General features: G+C 47.4%; 3 protein-coding genes across 3 annotated transcripts; 2 read left to right on the top strand and 1 right to left on the bottom strand.

The window, feature by feature from the left end:
- Nucleotides 1–5034: 5034 nt before the first annotated feature.
- LOC136353981 (uncharacterized) lies at nucleotides 5035–5646 on the bottom strand. The gene has a single exon (XM_066305445.1). The coding sequence runs from the start codon at nucleotides 5644–5646 to the stop codon at nucleotides 5035–5037; it is 612 nt and encodes a 203-aa protein (XP_066161542.1).
- Nucleotides 5647–6439: 793 nt separating this feature from the next.
- On the top strand, nucleotides 6440–8407 carry LOC9270376 (probable non-inhibitory serpin-Z9). Its single transcript, NM_001424316.1, has 2 exons — nucleotides 6440–7001; nucleotides 7476–8407. Exons 1-2 carry the CDS (start codon nucleotides 6453–6455, stop codon nucleotides 8244–8246), a joined length of 1320 nt encoding a protein of 439 aa, NP_001411245.1. The 5' UTR covers nucleotides 6440–6452; the 3' UTR covers nucleotides 8247–8407.
- A 7219-nt stretch (nucleotides 8408–15626) lies between these two features.
- On the top strand, nucleotides 15627–19111 carry LOC9268652 (serine/threonine-protein kinase-like protein CCR4). The gene has a single exon (XM_015762251.3). It carries the CDS (start codon nucleotides 15634–15636, stop codon nucleotides 18283–18285), a length of 2652 nt encoding a protein of 883 aa, XP_015617737.2. The 5' UTR covers nucleotides 15627–15633; the 3' UTR covers nucleotides 18286–19111.
- Nucleotides 19112–20405: the final 1294 nt, after the last annotated feature.

Here is a 20405-nt window from a genome sequence, read left to right as displayed (position 1 = left end):
TCGTCGATCGTTACTCTTTGGAAGTCTGAAATCCCCAACTTCCATTTTTATATATTACAGTCGTATATGGTTCACTATTAATTTGTCGTATCGTATGTATAGTAGGCCTGTAGGGTCAGACGATACTGCAGTTGGCCGGCAGGAACGACAGCATCGACCTGTCGACGTCGTACCGTATATGGGAATTAGTTCATCTGCATGATATGATGTTGCCGATGATGGACGTTCCCGCCGCCGGCGACCTCTGCACGCCCCAGCACGACACGCCGTCGCGTCGCGCGCCCACCTCCAGGATGTAGTTCGCCGTCGGCAAGGCCATGTCGGTCGGCGCCGCCGTCGAAGTCCAGCACCATCGCCGGGAAGCTGCCGCTGCCGCCGCCGCCTGCAGACGCCTGGAAGCACGCCTCGAACCCATGCCTGTTGGCCGCCCTCGGCAGCGCAAACAGTGTCCTAAAAATTTAACTATGCTATGCCTAGCGGTAAGAACTAACTACTGTTGATCATCTCAGTTTCCTATTGGTCAGAACAAATTTAAATATGGCTAGCGGTAAGAACTAAAAACTGAAATTGGCTATGTCATATGAGTATTGAATTATATTTTTTGTTTTCTCATTGTTAGATGGGAGTAAAATCTAACCTATTCTGCAATAGTACAATGATCACTAGCTTGTAGCTATTTGTATGTAGATGAACGTTTGTAGCCTTCATCGTATATTGTACATACATGTGAGTTGAGGTAAAGTTGGTGTTATTTTTTCCCGTTGCAAAGCACGGGCACCCAACTAGTTTACCAAATGGTTGTATCGGACGGTCCAGTATTTTCGGATGACGTGGCCCAATAACAGATCGAGAAAGCTGATTTCTTTTCAATACTCTATTTTATATGAGGGATGGAAAGTGGACTTAATCCTAGGGGAAAACATCGCGGATTGGGCCGGGATTCCCAGGCGGAGTGGGCTCCTAAGTGCACAACTCGGCTGTCCCCGAGAGGTAGGCCTAACACCTCAAACTACAGGCTCCTCCGAATTTCGAAGTCCGACTACGATTCCAAGAAGCTAGGTTTGTCCAGTTCGGTTTCTACTTGCGGTATGCCCGCTTTAAAAGGATAGAGCAGGGCCTTCTTTTCTCAGCGCAATTCCAAATTTGTCAAGTAAGTCCAAAATCGTCCTCTACGCCAATGACAGGCGGGTACTACACTCCCCCAACTCCTCGTCCTCCTCCCGAGAACACGCTCGACGTCTTCATGGATGGCGACGCCGTTGCGATCCGCGCCACCGTCACGTCGTCGCATTACCTCGCCGCCCAGTTCGTCAACAAGATAGCCCGCGAGCATCACGAGGGGGGGAGGGGGAGGCTCATAGTCGGTATCGACATGGAGTGGCGCGAGGACAATGAGCCTGACATTGTTTATCATCTCAGTCTCCTATTGGTCAGAACAATTTCAAATATGGCTAGCGGTAAGAACTAAAAACTAAAATTGGCTATGTCTTATGAGTGTTGAATTATATATTTTTGTTTTTTCATTGTTAGAAGGGAGTAAAATCTATCCTATTTTGTAATAGTACAATGATCACTTGTAGCTATTTGTATGTAGGTGAACGTTTGTAGCCTTCATCGTATATTGTACGTACATGTGAGTTGAGGTAAAGTTGGTGTTATTTTTTCCCGGTGCAAAGCACGGGCACCCAACTAGTTTACCAAATGGCTATATCGGACGGTCCAGTATTTTCAGATGACATAGCCCAATAACAGATCGAGAAAGCTGATTTCTTTCACTACTCTACTTTATATGAGGAATGGAAAGTGGACTTAATCCTAAGGGAAAACATCGTGGATTGGGCCGGGATTCCCAGGCGGAGTGGGCTCCCAAGTGCACAACTTGGCTGTCCCCGAGAGGTGGGCCTAACACCTCAGACTGTAGGCTCCTCCAAATTCTGAAGTCTGACTACAATTCCAAGAAGGCAGGTTTGTCCAGTTCGGTTTCTACTTGCGGTATGCCTGCTTTAAAAGGATAGAGCAGGGCCTTCTTTTCTCCGCGCAATTCCAAATTCGTCTAGTAAGTCCAAAATTGTCCTCTACGCCAATGGCAGGCAGGTATTACACTCCCCCAACTCCTCATCCTCCTCCCGAGAACACGCTAGACGTCTTTATGGATGGCGATGCCATGGCGATCCGCACCACCATCACGTTGTTGCATTACCTCACCACCCAGTTCATCAACGAGATAGCCCGTGAGCAACACGAGGGGGGGTGCTCATAGTCAGTATCGACACAGAGTGGCGCGAGGACCATGAGCCCGACGACAAAAAATGTTACAAGGTTGTTGTGCTCCAGCTCTGTGTCAACCGTCGGTGCCTTGTCTTCCAACTCTACCAAGCTAGCAACGAGGTTCCACGCGAGCTCGCGGAGTTCCTCGCCGACGCAGGTGTCCGTTTCGTCGGCGTTGGGGTCGACGGCGGTGTGCGGCGACTAGCCAATGAGTGCAACCTGAGGGTTGCCTGCGCGGTGGATCTGAGAGACGCTGCGGCGGCCGTGCTCGGCCGGCCAGAGCTTGCGAGGGTGGGGGCTGAAGAGCCTGGCGCTCATAGTGATGGGCACCCGCATGGAGAAGGCGAAAGACATAACGATGAGCAGATGGGGTGAACCGACGCTGACGTGGGAGCAGGTCAACTACACCTGTATTGACGTGTACATGTCCTACGAGATTGGCCGACGGATGCTCTCTGATGAACCCATACTGGCCGCACCGTCGTAGGCGCACACACGCATGACGAACTAGCCACCAGTGCAATGTTTAGTTCAGATAGTTAGAAATACAGATACGTTGGTTGGAGGAGTTAAATATATAAATTATAGAGATAAGATACGATTTTAGAGATAGAATTCTTAAGATAAAATAGAGTCCCAAAATATATAAATCATGTTCAAATGCTAATGCTGGCTTCGCCACTATGATCCGAGCTGGATCTAGGGGAGGAGATGTCTACTAGCTACTCAACCCACTGCCAATCCATCTTCACCGTCTTTGCCACCCTGCAATGGCGATCTCAGCTATCATGCCCGTTAGCGCTCACATGGATGCTCGTTGCCGATTGTCTTCATATCCAGAAGAATAGGATGGGAGAAAAATAAGTGGGAATAATCGGGAATATACTCCGTGTGTGTGTGGGTGGGGGGGGGGGGGGGACGACGCGCGCGGCCCCCTGGGCCCCACCACGTATCGTTGTCCCCACCTGCCACGTGTCTCCACCATATACTCCGTTGCAACAAATCACCCACATATTTTGTAAACCCTCTATTAAGGGAATTTGTTTTATTTTTTTACACCGAAAATGTTTCACCTTATGTACTCACAATGTTTCACTATGTATAGATGTAACGTTGCAGTGAATTGAAACAATCTTTTGCAACAAATCACCTATGTATTATGGAAATCCCCTATTAAGGGAATTCGTTTCATTTTCTGTTCCAGCAAAAATGTTTCACCCACTTATAATGTTTCACTATGTATAGAACAAATGTTGCAGTGACTTGAAACATTGTTTTTATATAAGGTGAAACAACGTCCGATTTAAACGATTGAAACATTTTTGATCTATTTAGTGAAACAATTACAATCTACTTGGTGGAACAGCGTGCAACATTTAAAAATAATCCAATAATAAGCTAATTTTTTTCATCGGAATATATCCACGTGTGGTCTTATTTTAAAGATTTAATTACAACGAATTTAATGGTGCAATCGGATCATGATTTGGATAAATATTTAAGATAAAAAATAGTTTAAAATAATTTCGCATGCATCCATGCTTGCTGATGTCATGTTAACGTGAGTGCCCGATTTTTCCCACCCCAATCAGACGCCCGATGCGTAGTCATTTCCGGGAATCATAGTGGGGACGGTTGATATATATAAAGAATAGCTAGGTGAGAATGTCTAGCGGACATGTTTATATCTCTCTAAGGCTCTGTTTAGTTCTTGAAATTGGGGAGAAGTTTAGGAAAAGTTGGTAGTTTGAAAAAAAAGTTGGGAGTTTATGTGAGTAGGAAAATTTTGATGTGATGTGATGCGTGGAAAGTTAGAAGTTTGGGGAAGTTTGGTGTGAACTAAACAGGGCCTAAAAACACAAAGTGAGTTGAAACATTTTAACAACTAATAAAAAATAAATATCGCTTTCTCGTAGACCAATCGTACTCAAGACACAACTCGCTACTAGTCTACTACTGTATATATTTACTATATGCATTGGCTTGCAGTCTTGCACGTAACACCAAAAGTAGTAGATTTAATTAGTCCATAATATAATAACCAATACATATATGAATATGATAATAACCATCGGGGTGAAGCAACAAGGGAAAAGTACACCCAAGGTCCCTCAACTTGTCATTGAGATACAAAATCATCCCCCAACCGCAAAACCAGATATCGAAGGTCCCTTAACTAATAAAACCGTTCGCTTGAGGTCCCTCGGCGGTTTTAACACCGGTTTTAGCCTACGTGGCGGCTGAGTCAGCGTGGGACCCACATGTCAGCGTGTCCACGTCAGCGTCCTCTCTCTCTCTCTTTCCCCTCTTCTCTCTCTTCCTCATCTCTCTCTCTTACTCTTCTCTCTAGAGCTCTCTGGGCAGGGGAGCAACTGAGCAATGCGGCAGCGACGGCGGGAGCAGGGGAGCAATGCGGCGGCACGCGGCGGAGGGAGCAAGTCGGCGGCGGCGGTCTCCGGTCTCCCCCGCGCTCTTCGCTCTGGGCTGAGGCCGCCGTGCTCGCCCCGTCGTCTTCGCTCTGCCCAAGGCGGCGGCGGGGGGGGGGGGGGGGGGGAGCAAAGACGTCGTCGGCGGCGGGGGCAGCAAGGCGGCGGCGAGCGGGGCTGAGCGGCAGCCGGCGGAGCAGAGCGGCGGCGGGCGAGTGAGGGGCAGCCGGCGAAGCGGAGCGGAGGCGGGCGAGTGCGTGGCGGCCGGCGGAGCGGCGGTGGCGGTAGGCGGGCGAGCGCACAGCGGCCAGCAGATGGGGAGAGGCAGCCAGTAGGCCCCCTAGTGGTCGTCACTCGACTGCTGCGTCCTCGCCACCAACGTCCCCGACCGCGTGCCCGACCTCGTCGGCCGCGGCGCCGACCATCTCCCTCTCGATGTCGGCGAGTGTGTTGGAGTCCAGGTTGCCGCCCCACGGAGGCGCAGCCGCCGTTGCCGCGGTGCCGGCGTCGAGCACGCTCGAAATAGACGGGCAGCGGCAAGCGGGGCTGAGCGGCGGTCAGCGGAGGTGGCGTGCGAGCGCGCGGCGGCCGGCGGAGTAGAGCGGCGGTGGGCGAGTGCGTGGTGGAAGACGGGGCGAAGCGGAGGCGCGGAGCGGAGGGCGAGGGCGCGGCGCCCGGTGGAGCGGAACGGCGGCGGTCTGCCGCCGGGGGGAGGAGATGGGCAAGGGCGGCAGCCGCCGAGCCACCGCCACCTCTGGGCCCCTGCCTTCGAGCTCCTCGCCGGCGACCGCGGCAACCCTGACTCGTCCCTTTCCACGCGATGGAGCTCGCTGGCCTCCCCACGCCTCCGCCGTGTTTGCGGCCATGGACGATCCCGTAGATCCAGCGGCCGGCGTCGCACCGGCGGAGCAACGCCACTGTCCGCATCCTCGTTGCCGCCGTCGTGGCACATCGCGGCCGGACTCGTACGGCGTCATTTGAGTGAGCTCGAATGGCGCCTCCTCCTCCTCCTCCTCCGTCGTCCATGTCTTGGGTGTTCCTAAGCCGGGAGAGCGAGGATGCCGTTGCCGCCATCGTCCATGGACGCCGGCAAGCTCTATTGGGTGGACGCCGAAGACAGCTTCTTCCCACGCCGCCGCCGCCGCCTAGCTTCTTCCCGTGCTCGCCCGTCGCCGACCCCGCTTCGCCGCCGGCCGCCTCTCTCTTCTCAAGAGTCGCAGTCGTAGCCGCTGCCGCCTCCTTCTACCGTGTCGTCGTCGCCGGACCGGCTTGCAGAGAGGAGAGAAGCGAGAGAGATGAGGAAGGAGAGAAGAGGGGGAGAGAGATGAGCTGGCATACTAACACGTGGGACCTAGGTGGGGCCCACGCTGACTCACCCGCCACGTCAGACAAAACCGGGGTCAAAACCACCAGAGGACCTCAAGCGAACGGTTTTGTTAGTTGAGGGGCCTCCGATATCTGGTTTTATGGTTGGGGGACGATTTTGTAACTCGATGACAAGTTGAGGGACCTTCGGTGTACTTTTCCCAAGCAACAACGTCCATGGCCCCCTCAATTGCAATCCGGCCTACCGAATAATGGGCTTCATGTGGGCCCCAACTAAGTATGGGCCACAATCTCCCATTCCGGCCCACACCACTATGGCCCGCACGAATTGGCTAACCTTCCAGGCCCAAAATATACTTTCGGCCCAAATCATCGGACGCAAACTAAAACCTCCCAAACCCTAGGCAACCGAAGAGGAGAAAGAGAGAAAAAATGCAGGTCTCCTCCTACCTCCGGCGAGCCCTCCGCCGTCCACCCTTCCCCGCCGGTGATGCCAACCACCGGCGGCTCTCCTCGGCCCCCGCGCCGAAGCCCGAAGCACCGGCGGAGGCGATGCCACCTCCGCCGATGCCGACGCGGCCGTGGGGGGAGGCGCTGGCCGCGGCGCAGCGCGCCTTCTGCCTGCCGCTCGCGGGGCGCGTCCTCGCCGCCGCGGGGACCGGGAACGCGGCCGTGTCCGCCCCCGCCGTCCACGTCTCCCTGGCGCTCGCCGCGGGCGGCGCGCGGGGCGCCACGCGGAGGCAGGTGCTCCAGGCGCTCGGCTGCGGCGGCGGCGGCAGGGGCGGCGCCGCCGACGCGGCCAACGTGGCGTCCCGCGTCGTGAAGCGCGTCCTCAGGGACCGGTCCACCTCCGGCGGCCCGCGGCTGGCGTTCGCGGGCGGCGTCTGGGCCGACGCATCGAGGAGTCTCTCGCCGGAGTTCGTGGGACTCGCCGGCAATGTGTACGGCTCTGCGGCGAAGAAGGCCGATTTCAAGAACAAGGTATATCTGATCGAATGCCCTCTTTCAGCTAATGCTGTAGAGTAATAATGTTATGCCCATCATGTGCTCGGTAATATTCCTGTGCCTAAGGTTAGTATCACAAAATATCTCAATTTGTTTGTTGACTTGAGGTATTTTGCCTTAAGTGTGTTTAATTGGTTTGATGAACCTTGTTGTATCTCACTATAACAGCCTCGTTGCAATCTGTTCTATTAAAAATGTTTTGGTTCTGTTGGAAATGGCAAAGAAATCTCAATGACTGGCGCTATGTTTCGAAAGCAATAGTATTATTCTGCTTAGTTGTTACAGTTATTCTACCCAAGAAAGTGCGTTTCCTGATTATTTGTTTATTGCTGTTTTTCTTTGTGAAGAGTGAACTGCGATCTTGTGATGCATCTTATTGTTAACATGTTTTGGGCTTCCCATTTCCCAATGCTGAAATTTAACCAATTTCTGTTCTATTGATCTTTGAAGCCGGAAGATGCTCCTGATCAAATTAATTCGTGGGTCAAAGATTCCACAAAAGGTACTGTTACAACACTTCTGCCTGCTGGAACAATCGACCAGAATACAGGACTTGTTCTTGGGAGTGCACTGTACTTTAGGGGCAGATGGCTGGATAGAGATGATTTGCGGAGGACTACTGAACAAAAGTTCTACTGCCTGGATGGAACATCTGTCGAAGTCCCATTTGTGGAATATGACAGAACACGTCTTTTTGCCGTCCATGATAACTTTAAAGTTATTAAGCTTCCTTACAAGCAAGGAAAGAATGAAAGGAAGTTTTCCATGTACATTTTCCTCCCTGATGATCATGATGGCTTGTTTGAATTAACCCAGAAGATTTTCTCTGAACCAATGTTCCTAGAACAACATTTACCAACAGAGAAATGCCATGTGGGTATCTCGGTGCCCAACTTTAAAATATCTTTCCAGATCGATGTAAAGGATTTTCTGAAAGATATGGGGCTTGAACTACCTTTCCTCCGGGAAGCTGAATTCTCTGACATGATCAAGGAAGATGACTCAAGTGGTCCTCTGTTTCTGTCTGATGTACTTCATAAAGCGGTTTTGGAGGTTGATCAAAAAGGAATTGAAGAAACTTCAGTATCAATGGGCTTGGGCAAGCCTTTGCCAGCACAACACTTCAAGGCCGACCATCCGTTCTTCTTCATGATTAGGGAGGAGGTCTCTGGAACAGTAATATTCATGGGGCATGTGCTTGACCCTTCATCACGGACATAGCATCAGGTTGTAGTCTTTTATCACCTGTTTGCACTAATGTATTGGAGTATCTCTATCATTGCTAGTCTGCCTGGCAGAAGTTTTGGTACATGAGTATTTATTTTTCTCACTTTTTGTAACACACTGGCAAAAATTAAAAAAAAAGTATGCCGTTTGAATGCTTTCTTCTGTCTCTTTTGCGACGCTGAACGATATAAAGGAAAAGATATGAAGTCTCCTCGTCAATATAAACTACATTTCTTATGAAAACCTCTATGCATTTGTCCAATTAAAAGCAGTCACATTGGTCTCCAAATATGTTCATTTGTTATTCTTCTAGATTGCATTGACGTATATGCTTCTACATTTTTCTAAATTATATATCTGCATCGTTGTTTGGTACTGGATCTATATCATTATGTGTAGTTTGCCCTTCAAACCTTATATTATTCTTGTAACAACCTTTTCTTGAAGATATTTTCCATGGAACTATTTCACTATCACATTCATAAAGCCGATTCATATTTATTTGCTTCTTCCTACTCGTAACAACTTGATAATCTTGCGGCTTGTATAGAGCCTTCAATAATTCATATAAAAGTATATCGAGATGAAAAATCGGGCGTTTATGTTCTAGAATATATTCTCGTTTTGTGGCATTTCTTTATTATCACCAGGTTTGTTTGATCTTTTCTGAGGTCATGAAGCACATGTGTGGAATTATATTTGTATGTGCCTGCAAGGCTGCAACATTAGCCTCCTCACATTCATCAAAAGAGAAGATTTTCCAAGGGTTAGAGGACAGAAGTGTTTTAATTCTAATTGAGATCAGAAACATCTGTAACCCTTGTGGCAAAAAAAAAAAGGGGACTTGAAATTGATTTTTTTAAAAAAATTCTTGAATGTGAATTGCCCATAGAATGATGTGGACTGAGAGTAAAACTGACAAAAGCAAAACAGTTATTGAGCCCTCCTACGCGTGATGTATAAGGAAAAGGTTGCTTATTGAGTTTCATGGATTGCAACACTCCACTGACAAATTCATTCTGACTCAACCATCTCATACTGTTGGTACTCATGTTCTTTTTTTCTTGTATGGCAAATATATACCAGTGCAGCTGTGCTAACTTGTTATGTACCTATCTGCTGGATTTGTATTTTGTCTTTGTTCATCTCATCATGTGTGTGGCGTGGCAATGTGGATATGTAATCAGGGTTGGTCGCCTTTCGGCATTAGAAAAGGATGGCATCAATGTTCAGAAAACTGATTGCCTTTTTTTTACTAACTTAGTTGTTATTATTTCTACTCCCTTTGGTCCCTTTTGTTGATACAAACTTGACACCAAAGTAGTTCTTTTTCTGTTAAAACAAAAAGGAAGTGTGCTTCTTAATCCATTTTGTTATTCTATCCTTTTTTTTTTCTTAAACTAACCCTTGTCTTCTTCGTTGATGGAACCTGAAAAAGGTTTTCAAATGAGTATACTAGCACACATTTACATCATGTACTATTGACAGATGGAGCCGTGAGAACATTACACTTGTTGAAGCAAGTGTTGTAGAAAGGTCAGATGCAGGAAGCTACACGGGAATGTGACATTTGATCTTCTTACATCGGTGTCTGATGGAGTAGATCCAGCAAGTTACTCCAAACAGAAAAATATAGAGAGAATCTATTCTATACCACTGAGTTTGTTTGGGTTCAACAATTTGCCATCGACATTGTCTCTTTCTATAATATACCGACGACTTTATCAATTGTTCTACGATACGCCATTGGGCTAGATCTTCTTTCCAAAAATACCCAAAGTACCCTTAGAGCCATACAAGGTTAACAATTGATTTATCTCATTAGAAGTTTCAAAGAAAAATGAAAACTTTTATGTGGCCTCTTTACACAACATGGAAGTTTACGCGGCCTCCTTACACAACATGGAAGTTTCCAGTTTTTTTTTTGGTATATGAGAGAGAGTTTACTAATACAAGAGATAATAGCACAAAAATATCTTATGTAGTGTATGAAAGATGATATATAATAAAAACAACAATAAAAAGTATTTACAAAGCATATAACAAATAATTATATTTTCTTTTTAAAAAATAGACATGTAAAAAACTTAAAACTTGCCTCCTTACACAACATGGAAGTTTCCAGTTTTTTTTTGGTATATGAGAGAGAATTTACTAATACAAGAGATAATAGCACAAAAATATCTTATGTAGTGTATGAAAGATGATATATAATAAAAACAACAATAAAAAGTATTTACAAAGCATATAACAAATAAATTATATTTTCTTTTTAAAAAATAGACATGTAAAAAACTTAAAACTTGTATACAAATTTCCATGTTGTGTAAGGAGGCCACATAAAAGTTTTCATATTTTCTTGAAACTTCTAATGAGATAAATCAATTGTTAACCTTGTATGTTCATAAGGGTATTTTGGGTATTTTTGAAAAGAAGGCCCAGTCCAATGGCGTGTTGTAGAACAATTGATAAAGTCATCGGTATATTATAGAAAGCGACAATGTCGATGGTAAATCGTTGAACTCGAACAAACTTAGTGGTATAGAATAGATTCTCTCAAAAATATAAATGAACACATGTGTAGAAGTCTAGAAAGATGATGCAAAATGTGTGTGCCAACAGCTTCATTAAATTGTAATGAATTTGGGCAAGATCGTTAGTAGAGAAGAAGATATATATGGTGTGCATTACTTCCCATTATCAATGGTTGGAAGCAAGTATGGCCAGTTTGGTGAATTTGTACCTCCAACCAACAATTCAGATTCTGTGGTCTCTTACATACCAACCAGACAAAACAACATATATGGGGACATGGGGTTATGGACTGACAATGCTTACTGTGCAACTGCCCATAGTCTGGTCCTAGTGTAGGAGTATTAGTTTCTGACAAATTGATCCAAAGAACTAATTTGTTGATATGTTTGTTGGGCCTCTCATGTTTAAACATGTTCCTTTTTCCAGGTTACATGTAGGACAGATAAGCGCGCGCACCACACTTGCATATTCACGAGTGCGTCTCCTAACACACGCTCTGTTTAGACTTAGCTCTGTTTAGACTAGAGGCACATCCCTGGCACCCATACCCATTATTTATGGGTAGCTCTCATGTTTAAACTTGTATTATGGCTTGCTCTTACGAGGATCTGTGTGTAGCTCTCTCTTTCATCTGTACTGTTAACCATCTTCAAAAAACCAAATTGTTAACTTGCAACATGAGTCCTTGCAAGAGAAGGGTCACCATCCATTAATTAGATCATGTGATGGAGCTAGCTAATTAAGCTTGTTTTTTTCTTCTTGAATTACTGATATGCATCAGAAAAGTCAAGTTCAGAGTACAACAAAGGGAAGAACTTGGCAGAGCAAGTACAGAGAAGCAGTAGCTCACAAGTTGCCCAAGGAGAAAAGAGTACCTTACTAAACATCCAGACCTCTAGTCTCTAGAAAAGTGATACACTGTTGGCACGAGATAGGAAGAGCACAAACTCAGCTTCTAATTGGATGAGCTATAATATTAGAGGGGTTCATGAAATGGTGGCTCCAAGCAGCATGCATGGGCAGTCACATTCATCAACAAAAGTGGTATTCCTCTGAAAAAAGAGAAGTGCCATTAAGTGTGGTCATATATCTATTGAAGCTTTTCAGTAGAGTAGGATAGTAATGTAATCTAAAGTGATTACAAAGATGATAGTGCACTTTGGGGGTGGCATTTGTGTTACTTGGCTTCTTAACTGTAGGAGGGCAATTAGCAAATAATGGCCTAATTGTGCAGACCTGAAACTCTCAAAATTAGTTGAACAAAAAGGTGAAGACAAAATGAAAAGATGCTCTTATATTCTGCTTTGCTCTGTATAATAAGTCATTCCTCTAAATCAGCTGATGTTCTGTACCTAAAAAATGAAACAGGTTCAGACAAACATTAATGCCGTGAGCTTTCAGAATTCTCCACAAGAAAAGGTTGCAAAAAAAAGAAGCATATGGGCAGCTTTCTTGAGTACAACCTGGAGTTTGGCAACTAGTAATCAGCTACTAATGGCATGAGCATACTGTCTCAAAATTTAGTCTCTGCAGATTGTTCACACTAACAAGTCAACATAATGACAATCTGTTCTGATTTTGATGTGTCACTACCTTCTGGTGTGAGTAGTTAGAAGCAAAATAATTGGTTTTGTCATATAGTTAAGCTACCAAATTGTGCATATAAGAATAATTCGATTACTCGTAGCAGTATATGTAGCATGGTGTGATGGGCCGGTCTGGTGTGCACATGGAGATTCATATTTTCAGATAGCACGTCAGACTATTCATGAATTGAATAGACAAAGGAAAAGAATATCCGTTCAAATACTGTAATGTATTCATATGGGAAGTGTCTAACTGCAATACTGTAACTGAAACCTGTTGTCATGTCAGTTTTGGGCTCTCCATCCTGATCCAATATGAACACTTGTCTTGTTTATATTTTAGAGCAAAGTATTGAAAGAAAATCCTTTCCATCCTGCAGAAAAATAAACTTCACGCCAGACTATTCTGAAAAGGTAAAATATTGTAAATTGTAAAATACATATATCTACTTAAATCAGATAATACAAAAGAATTAAGGTCTATCAATTTAAACAAGCAAATCAGAGCATCAAGATTATAACATAGACTCAGTCCAAGATCATTGCTGGAAAGAGCAACAGGTATCAGACTGATATTTAAAAAATGGAGTAGGGATTAACTCTAGACATGTAGATAGTTTTTTTTTTTTCCAAAAAAGATAAAAGTAGTAAACTTGGTAGAGTCTATAATAGCAAGAGCCAATGCAGAACCGGTGGCATAACGATGATTAGATGACTTGTATCACATCCAGTCTTATCGTTATTTCCTCTCTAATGGATAATTTTTCCACGACAGCATTGACCTGCTGATATCAGATTCAGATCTTAGCTTGGTGAGAATTGATATTCTCTCGTACATGAAAGAAACAAAGTCGAATCAGACACCCCAACAGTTGAAAACACTATAAGCATATAGTCAATTTGACCCGTCACACACAACAAACTAGTACCAAATCATGTAGAACAAAGCTTTCGCTCTCTTGATGCAGTCATGGAAGTAGTAGAACCACCAAAAATTTTTGGAGGGTGAATTTTTTTTTGAAACGAAGAACACGACCGAGACCGTGTATAGTGTTTGAATAATTCTTCGCGAATTTCTGCAGGAATTGAAATGTACTACTTGAGGGTCTCGTTTAAACTCCTGTGTTCCAAACACGTGCCAATTAGATTGCTCTGATTGTTAATTTGGCTCAAGTTTGTACTTTACACTAAAGAACAAAATTCAAAAATTTCATGTACTTGCAATACATATAGACAAGAATCTCGATCCTGCAACGATGATATCGCATTGCTCATAGGTCTATCTAGCAACAAGTCCATGGTCAATGTCACTGCGTTGGTAGCAAGTTGTTCTTGATGCAGTGTTAGTACTGTACTGTATTTGTTTCGGTTGGGTTATATTGGATCATTGCATGATTAGGAGATGGTACAACTAATACGCTACTCCATGTTACACATTTAATAATCCAGCCATGTTCTTTCCTCAGTGCTCAACATCCATTAATTTTATAACTAATACTCCCTCCATATTTTAATATATGATGTCGTTGACTTTTTAACCAACGTTTGACTACTCGTCTTATTCAAAAATTTTATGCAAATATAAAAATACTTATGTCATGCTTAAAGAACATTTGATGATAAATCAAGTCACAATAAAATAATTTATAATTACGTAAATTTTTTAAATAAGACGAAAGATCAAAAATTTGTTAAAAAATCAACGGCGTCATACATTAAAATACGGAGGGAGTACTAGTTAATTAAAAACCCAGGGGTGGCTTGGCTTGGATTCCATCTCCTCGTTGCCAGATTTTTTTTTAAGACAATGGAAATGTTTTACATCCCCGGCCCGGCGGCCTCTTCCATAAGGTACACATGTCGTTGTCGGATTAATAGGGTTTTTAAACTCTATTCTAACAAAGCAATTTTCTCCATTTTTTTGCAGTTACTAACAAGGGGAGGTTGTTCGACCTGTCGTTGCCCGGGACGAAGGAGGAGAGCGATTGAGCTGGCCTGAAATGTACGTTTCTTGCAAGAGTCCCCAACAACTGAACATGTCCAAGTCCAGCTCTGAACCTGTCACCAACACAAAAACCGAGTCCTGTGTGTGATCTCTCTAATTTGTATTTAGACTCCACATGTACCTAGTATCTAATTATAAGTGATCTTCAGTTAAGCTGCAGTGTGATTGAGTGGTCCATTACCACCATGCTTCGCTGCTTCCTATATATGATTGATTTCAAAATTAGTATTTGCAGGTTCAGACCTGGGTTGCAGAAAACACAAGAACTAATTAATTAAACAGTAGGACGCTGTTTCAAGCAAGGAGAAATACTTTATCAAAGGGCTCATTAATTTTGTAAGAATTCCTTCAAAATTATTCCAATCTAAAGGAGGCTCCTAAGTGGTGGTGTGCACTATATGTTTTCACTCCTGTCACTGGGAAAACATGACATGGTCACCCTCCATCTATTGCCGTTTTTCTCAATCATTTATCTCTTTCTAATTTTTACTATCAGAGTAAGCAGAAAAGTGAGGATCAAGAAAATGAGTTTTACCATGACAAAAAAAAACAAACTTTTTGGTAATCATTAATTCACCTTTCTCATTGACATATGTCATATGGTGCGCTTGAGCTGTTTTCCAATCTAGTTATCCAAAATCATAACCCTAAAATAATTTTTTTTAAAAAATGAAGGATAAAAAATGGGTGAAGATTCTTTAGCAAAGACCTATCCTAAGTGAGTGGGCATGGGCTAATCAGTTTCAGCTCATCACTCACCCTCAGTAGTACTACCTTCTCTCTCCCCCTTTTCTTCTTTCATTGTATTTTATTTTTTTGAGAAACTCTCTTTTTTCTTCTCTTCTAATCCGGTTAGTAAGAAGTAACTTTCACCTATCCATAATTGATGTCCTCCTACATGTAGAGAGATCAAAAGGCTAACTGAACTTTTTTTTTTCTTTTGCACTGTATGATCAATCTGTTATTAATTAGATGGTGGTAAGTAGTTTTCCAAAGAGGAGACATCCTCCAAGAAGCAATCAACAATTCATAATCCTCACATGCTCTAACAGTGAGATCAGTGTAGTCCTGTCCTGGCAGAAAGGCAGGACAGCAACATTTGGTTGATGTTTATGTAGTAATATTCTCATTTTTGACACCATTGGTTGTCAATTAGCCACACTAATCACTGGCTAATTAGTGGGGGTTGTCAAGTGGCTAATTAGGCTAATTAAGCTCAGTTGAGTAGTAGTAGTAGTAGATGAGTGTGGAGTGGATGCAAAATGCAATGAGCAGCTGCAGATGCAGTGGTGGTAGTAGAAGAAGAAGTGAGGTGAAGGAGCTGGGTAGGAGACCAAATCCATCATCACCACCACCTGACCTCACCAAATTCCTCACACTAGCTTGTGTGGTGGTGCCTTGCCATGTCCATGTCCACCCACCTGCCCCCTTGCTTCTTCTCCCACCTCGCCTCCTCCCGCTGCGCTCTCCGATGCCGCCGTCTCGCCGCCATGGCCATGGTGGTGCCCGCCTCCTCGTGTTCTTGCTGCCGGTGCTGCTCCTCCTGCGGACGGCGGCGTCGAACACCTTGTCCACCTTCGCCATGGCCAAGGCGGAGTCCACGACGATAGTGTGCGCGCTGCTGCCGTCGGCGGCGTCGCCGCTGCTCGTGGACCTCAATTGCACGGAGGCCGGCGGCGACCACGAGCGGCAGGAGACGTACCCGTCGTCGCACCCCTTCTCCGCGCTCGCCGGCGGCGACCACTTCCTCTGCGCCGTCGGCCCGTCGGCGCTCCGCGCCGGCGACGTCGCGATGCGGTGGTGGGATCTGTCCAAGAACCGGACGAACACGCCGGAGACGAACGGGACGAAGGATGGTGGCGGGAGGTCGAAGAGGGTGTATCTCGGCCCGCCGATCCAGGCGCTGTCCTCCGGTGGGTACCGTGTCTGCGGCGTGCTCTCCAGCGGCGAGCTCCACTGCTGGCGGTGGCGCGGGCTGAAGATCCCCGACGGGCTCCGGTTCGTCTCCGTCGCCGTCGGCGACTGGTTCGTGTGCGCCATCCAGGCGGCGCGGCCGGCGTCCATCCGGTGCTTCGGCAACGACACGGAGGCGGTAAGCTCGGCGCCGGAGGGCGGGAGCTTCGACGTGGTGGCCGCGCACGGCCGCCGCGCGTGCGCGCTGTCCACGTCCGGCGCGCTCTCGTGCTGGGGCCACGGCGCGCCGCTGGTGGGCGGCGGCGAGGACGAGGCCACCACCGGGTACGCGGCGCTGGCATTGGGCACCGACGGCGTCTGCGGGCTGCGCACCAACGGCACCATCCGCTGCTTCGGCGACGGCGTGGCGCCGCCGCCGGACAGCCTCGCGGGGTTCCAGTACGTCGACGTCCAGGCGCACGGGAGCGTCTTCTGCGGCGTCCTCATGGCGAACTACTCCCTCGTCTGCTGGGGCGGGCACGAGTTCAACGCCACCAACCGCCTGGTGTTCGACCGCGTCCTCCCGGGCCCGTGCGTGACCATGTCGTCATGCAGGTGCGGCGTCCTGCCGGGCTCGGCCAACCTCTGCGCCTCCGGTCGCTGCATCTGCGTGGACTGCGCGTTCGAGCTCAACGTCGCCACGCCCAACGCGTCGTCGCTCGGCCCTGGCCCCGGCAAGAGCAGCAGCAAGCGGAGCAGGATCATCTGGGTCGCCGTCGCCGCGGGCGCGTTCCTCGTGCTGCTCGTGGCATTGCAGTTCGCGCTGCTCATGTGGTGTCGCCGGCGGCGGCGGCGCGGCAGGGGCGGGCAGGCGGACCAAGCGGCGGCGATGTCGCTGATGCTGCCGCGGCATGGGTCGAGCAAGGGGCCGGGCAGCGTGGTGGAGCATTTCGCCCTGGAGGCGCTCCAGGCGGCGACGGACGGGTTCTCCGACGAGCGGCGGATCGGGTCGGGGAGCTTCGGGTCGGTGTACCGCGGCACGCTGACCGACGGGCGGGAGGTGGCGATCAAGCGCGCCGAGGACCAGGCGAAGTCGTCGAGCTCGGCGGCGAGGCCGGCGCGGCGGCGCGACAGGGAGACGGCGTTCAACTCGGAGCTCACCGCGCTGGCGCGCGCCAACCACAAGAACATCGTGTGCCTCCTCGGCTGCTGCGCCGACGCCGGCGAGCGCGTGCTGGTGTACGAGTACATGGCGAACGGCACCCTCCACGACCAGCTCCACGGCCGGAGCCCCATGGCGCCGCCGGTGTCGGCGTGGCGCGGCCGCCTCACCATCGCGCTCGACGCGGCGCGCGGCATCGAGTACATGCACGTCTACGCCGTGCCCAACATCATCCACCGCGACATCAAGTCGGCCAACATCCTGCTCGACGACTCGTGGACGGCCAAGATCGCCGACTTCGGCCTCTCCTCCATCCTAGATCCGGCCACCGCCGGCGGCGGCGGCGGCGGCGGCGGCGGCGGCGAGGGGAGCAGCTCGAGGCCGCTGTACACGGGCGGCACGGTGGGGTACATGGACCCGGAGTACTACCGGATGCAGCACCTGACGGACAAGAGCGACGTGTACAGCTTCGGGGTGGTGCTCCTGGAGCTCATGTCCGGGTGCCGCGTCGTGCAGCGCTACGCCGAGAGCGTGACGCCCAAGAACGTGGTGGAGTTCGCCGTGCCGCACATCCTCGCCGACGAGGTGGCGCGGGTGCTCGACCCGCGCATCCCGCCGCCGACGCCGCACGAGGCCGACGCGCTCGCCTACGTCGGCTACCTCGCCGCCGACTGCGTCGGCCCCGTCGGCTGCGACCGCCCGTCCATGACCGAGGTCGTCGACGCCCTGGAGCGCGCCCTCGCCGCCTGCGCCGCCGCGTCGCTCTCCCGCTCCGGCACCGTCACCGGCGCCGGCCGCCGCGCCCTCTCCCGCTCCGGGACAGACCAGTTTGACCTCACTGACACTGACTAGCCACCCAATCCCGCGCCATTGACGCCATTGTCGCCGCCATGCCATCGCTGACGCGATGTCCCTATCGGCATTGCGTCGTCGCCATTGGAGTCGCGTGCTGCAGCTAGCTGGTCCTCGCGAAAGCAACGCCATGGGGAATCCATGGAATGGAGGAGAAGAAGAAGAAGAAACCAAAAGCGACATCGACATCTCCGATGCTTCTGCTGCTCCTGCTGCTGCTGCTGCTGCGAATTAATGGCGGGATTTCTTGGTGAGATCAATCTTCTCCATCTCCATGATCACGATGGGATTGCAGACTCGTTAACAACTTCACAGCGACATGGCACCGAATCATCCGAATGAATCGGTTGAATGGAAACGAAAAAGGCCTGGCACGATTGGGGGCAAAAAAAAAAAAAAACCCATTCTTTCCTGAAAATTTCTCTTCTTTTTTGTTCTTTCTTTTTTTTTCCCTGGCAGTGTGCACGAATTGGCGCTGTGTTTGTTCTATCTTTTCGCAAAAAAAGTTTTTCTTTTTCTCTTTGGTCATAAGGATTCTTTATTGGTGTGTATAGATTAGTCACAATTTTAGTGTTAGTAGGTGAGGATTAGGGACGACAGTGTATTTATTGATGTTTTCTTCATGTGTTCAGACACTGCAAAGATGAGATTTTTAAGGCGTAAGTTGCCGGCACAAATGCAAAGTTAATGTGAAACACTCGAGTGCATCCTCGAAACTTTTTTTTCCCTCTTGCAGCTAAATTATGACGACGATTGGTATTGTTTTTTGTACACATTTGTGAGGTCAAAAAGGAGAAGGAAAAAAAAGATGAACTTTTTTTGTGTAGTGCTCATCTTTCTTGCTCACTTCCCAATGCTTCTCCATTTCATTCTGGCAGTCTAGCTACTTTGACATGTAAAGGTAGTTTGTTAAGCTTCTCGTCAGCTAACTTTCCATTGATCACATGAACTGCTGTTCCTTTCTGATGCATGCATGCCATCAAAGGCATCCTTTTATGCTTACCAAGCTAAGTAGGATTCTTTGTTTAATTAGCTACAGGATTCTGTTAACTGAATAGGTTCCTTCCCTTGTTGATTTCCTCCACCTAATTACTACTCTGGAAAAGAACAGAGAGAGCAGGTGTTCATGTAGACTGTTGTAGAAGAGAATCATTGGACTGACTTGTGTTGTAGGGGGATTATGTAAGCCTAATCATTTTAGGTTAAATGAAATTGGACTGAAGTTGCTGTGTTAGCTGAAAGGATCAGCATCTCTTTCCAACAAGGCATGTGGCTTGACCTTGAAGTGGTAGGTAGGACGATTAGCAGAGCAGATGGAATGTAGTGGCGCGTGCCTTCCAGGGGTACATTCATGCACTTGTTTTATTGGCTACCACAGCTACAGCGGTTTCCACCTTTTTTTTTTTATTTTACAGCAATGCCATCACTGCAATTAGTGGCGGAGCCAGCAACATCCTAAACCCGAACAACTAATAATATTTTTCAATGATCAACTAATTTTTATAAGTGACGATGATTATGGATAGAGAAGATTGCAGCGGCGGAGCCTGAGCGACCGCCCGATCTATCCGAGAGGTGGCTCCGTCACTGTCTGCAAAAGAACAGTGTAGCCTTCTTTCTGGAACTTTGGTTCTAGGAGGTATCCATTGTCACTTGCTTTTGTGTACGGTGTTTTTGCCTGCCCAACTTGACAGCCAATTGTGAGCCAAGGTAGAACAATTTCCCATACCAAAATTTCCATCATTTGATAAATCGGACACCAACCTGGCGCATGTGAACTACTCTCTCCATTTCAAAATATAAGTATGCTTAATATTTAAATTTTGTACTTAATATAAATATTTCTGTAGTGTTTTCCATCATTTAAATGATTCTAGAGCCAACCAGATACTTGCAAAAGGAATCCAAGCGGTTCAAAATTAAAAAAAAATCATCACTAAAAACAAATCTTTTGATCAAACCTCAGTATTACCTTTCTCCTAAAATAAAAGTAGTTTTAGACTACAACATGCATATTAAGAAAGTTAATTAAATTAAATGGGAGAAGGTTGTGATTAGTTGTGAATAGAAAGTAGATGGAGAATTTGAATAGTGTAAGATTGTGATTGGTTGAAAAATGA

Source organism: Oryza sativa, chromosome 11, assembly GCF_034140825.1.
Source record: "Oryza sativa Japonica Group chromosome 11, ASM3414082v1".
Taxonomy (NCBI): Eukaryota; Viridiplantae; Streptophyta; class Magnoliopsida; order Poales; family Poaceae; genus Oryza; species Oryza sativa.
Note: the sequence above shows the minus strand (reverse complement) of the source record. Positions and strands in the feature narration are given on the sequence as shown.

Excerpts from the sequence above, each read along its gene's own strand:
- LOC136353981 (XM_066305445.1), bottom strand. The coding sequence starts at position 5,646 with ATGTGCCACGACGGCGGCAACGAGGATGCGGACAGTGGCGTTGCTCCG.
- LOC9270376 (NM_001424316.1), top strand. The coding sequence starts at position 6,453 with ATGCAGGTCTCCTCCTACCTCCGGCGAGCCCTCCGCCGTCCACCCTTC. Across the intron at positions 7,002-7,475 it reads AGGCCGATTTCAAGAACAAG|CCGGAAGATGCTCCTGATCA; the intron begins GTATATCTGATC and ends TGATCTTTGAAG.
- LOC9268652 (XM_015762251.3), top strand. The coding sequence starts at position 15,634 with ATGCAAAATGCAATGAGCAGCTGCAGATGCAGTGGTGGTAGTAGAAGA.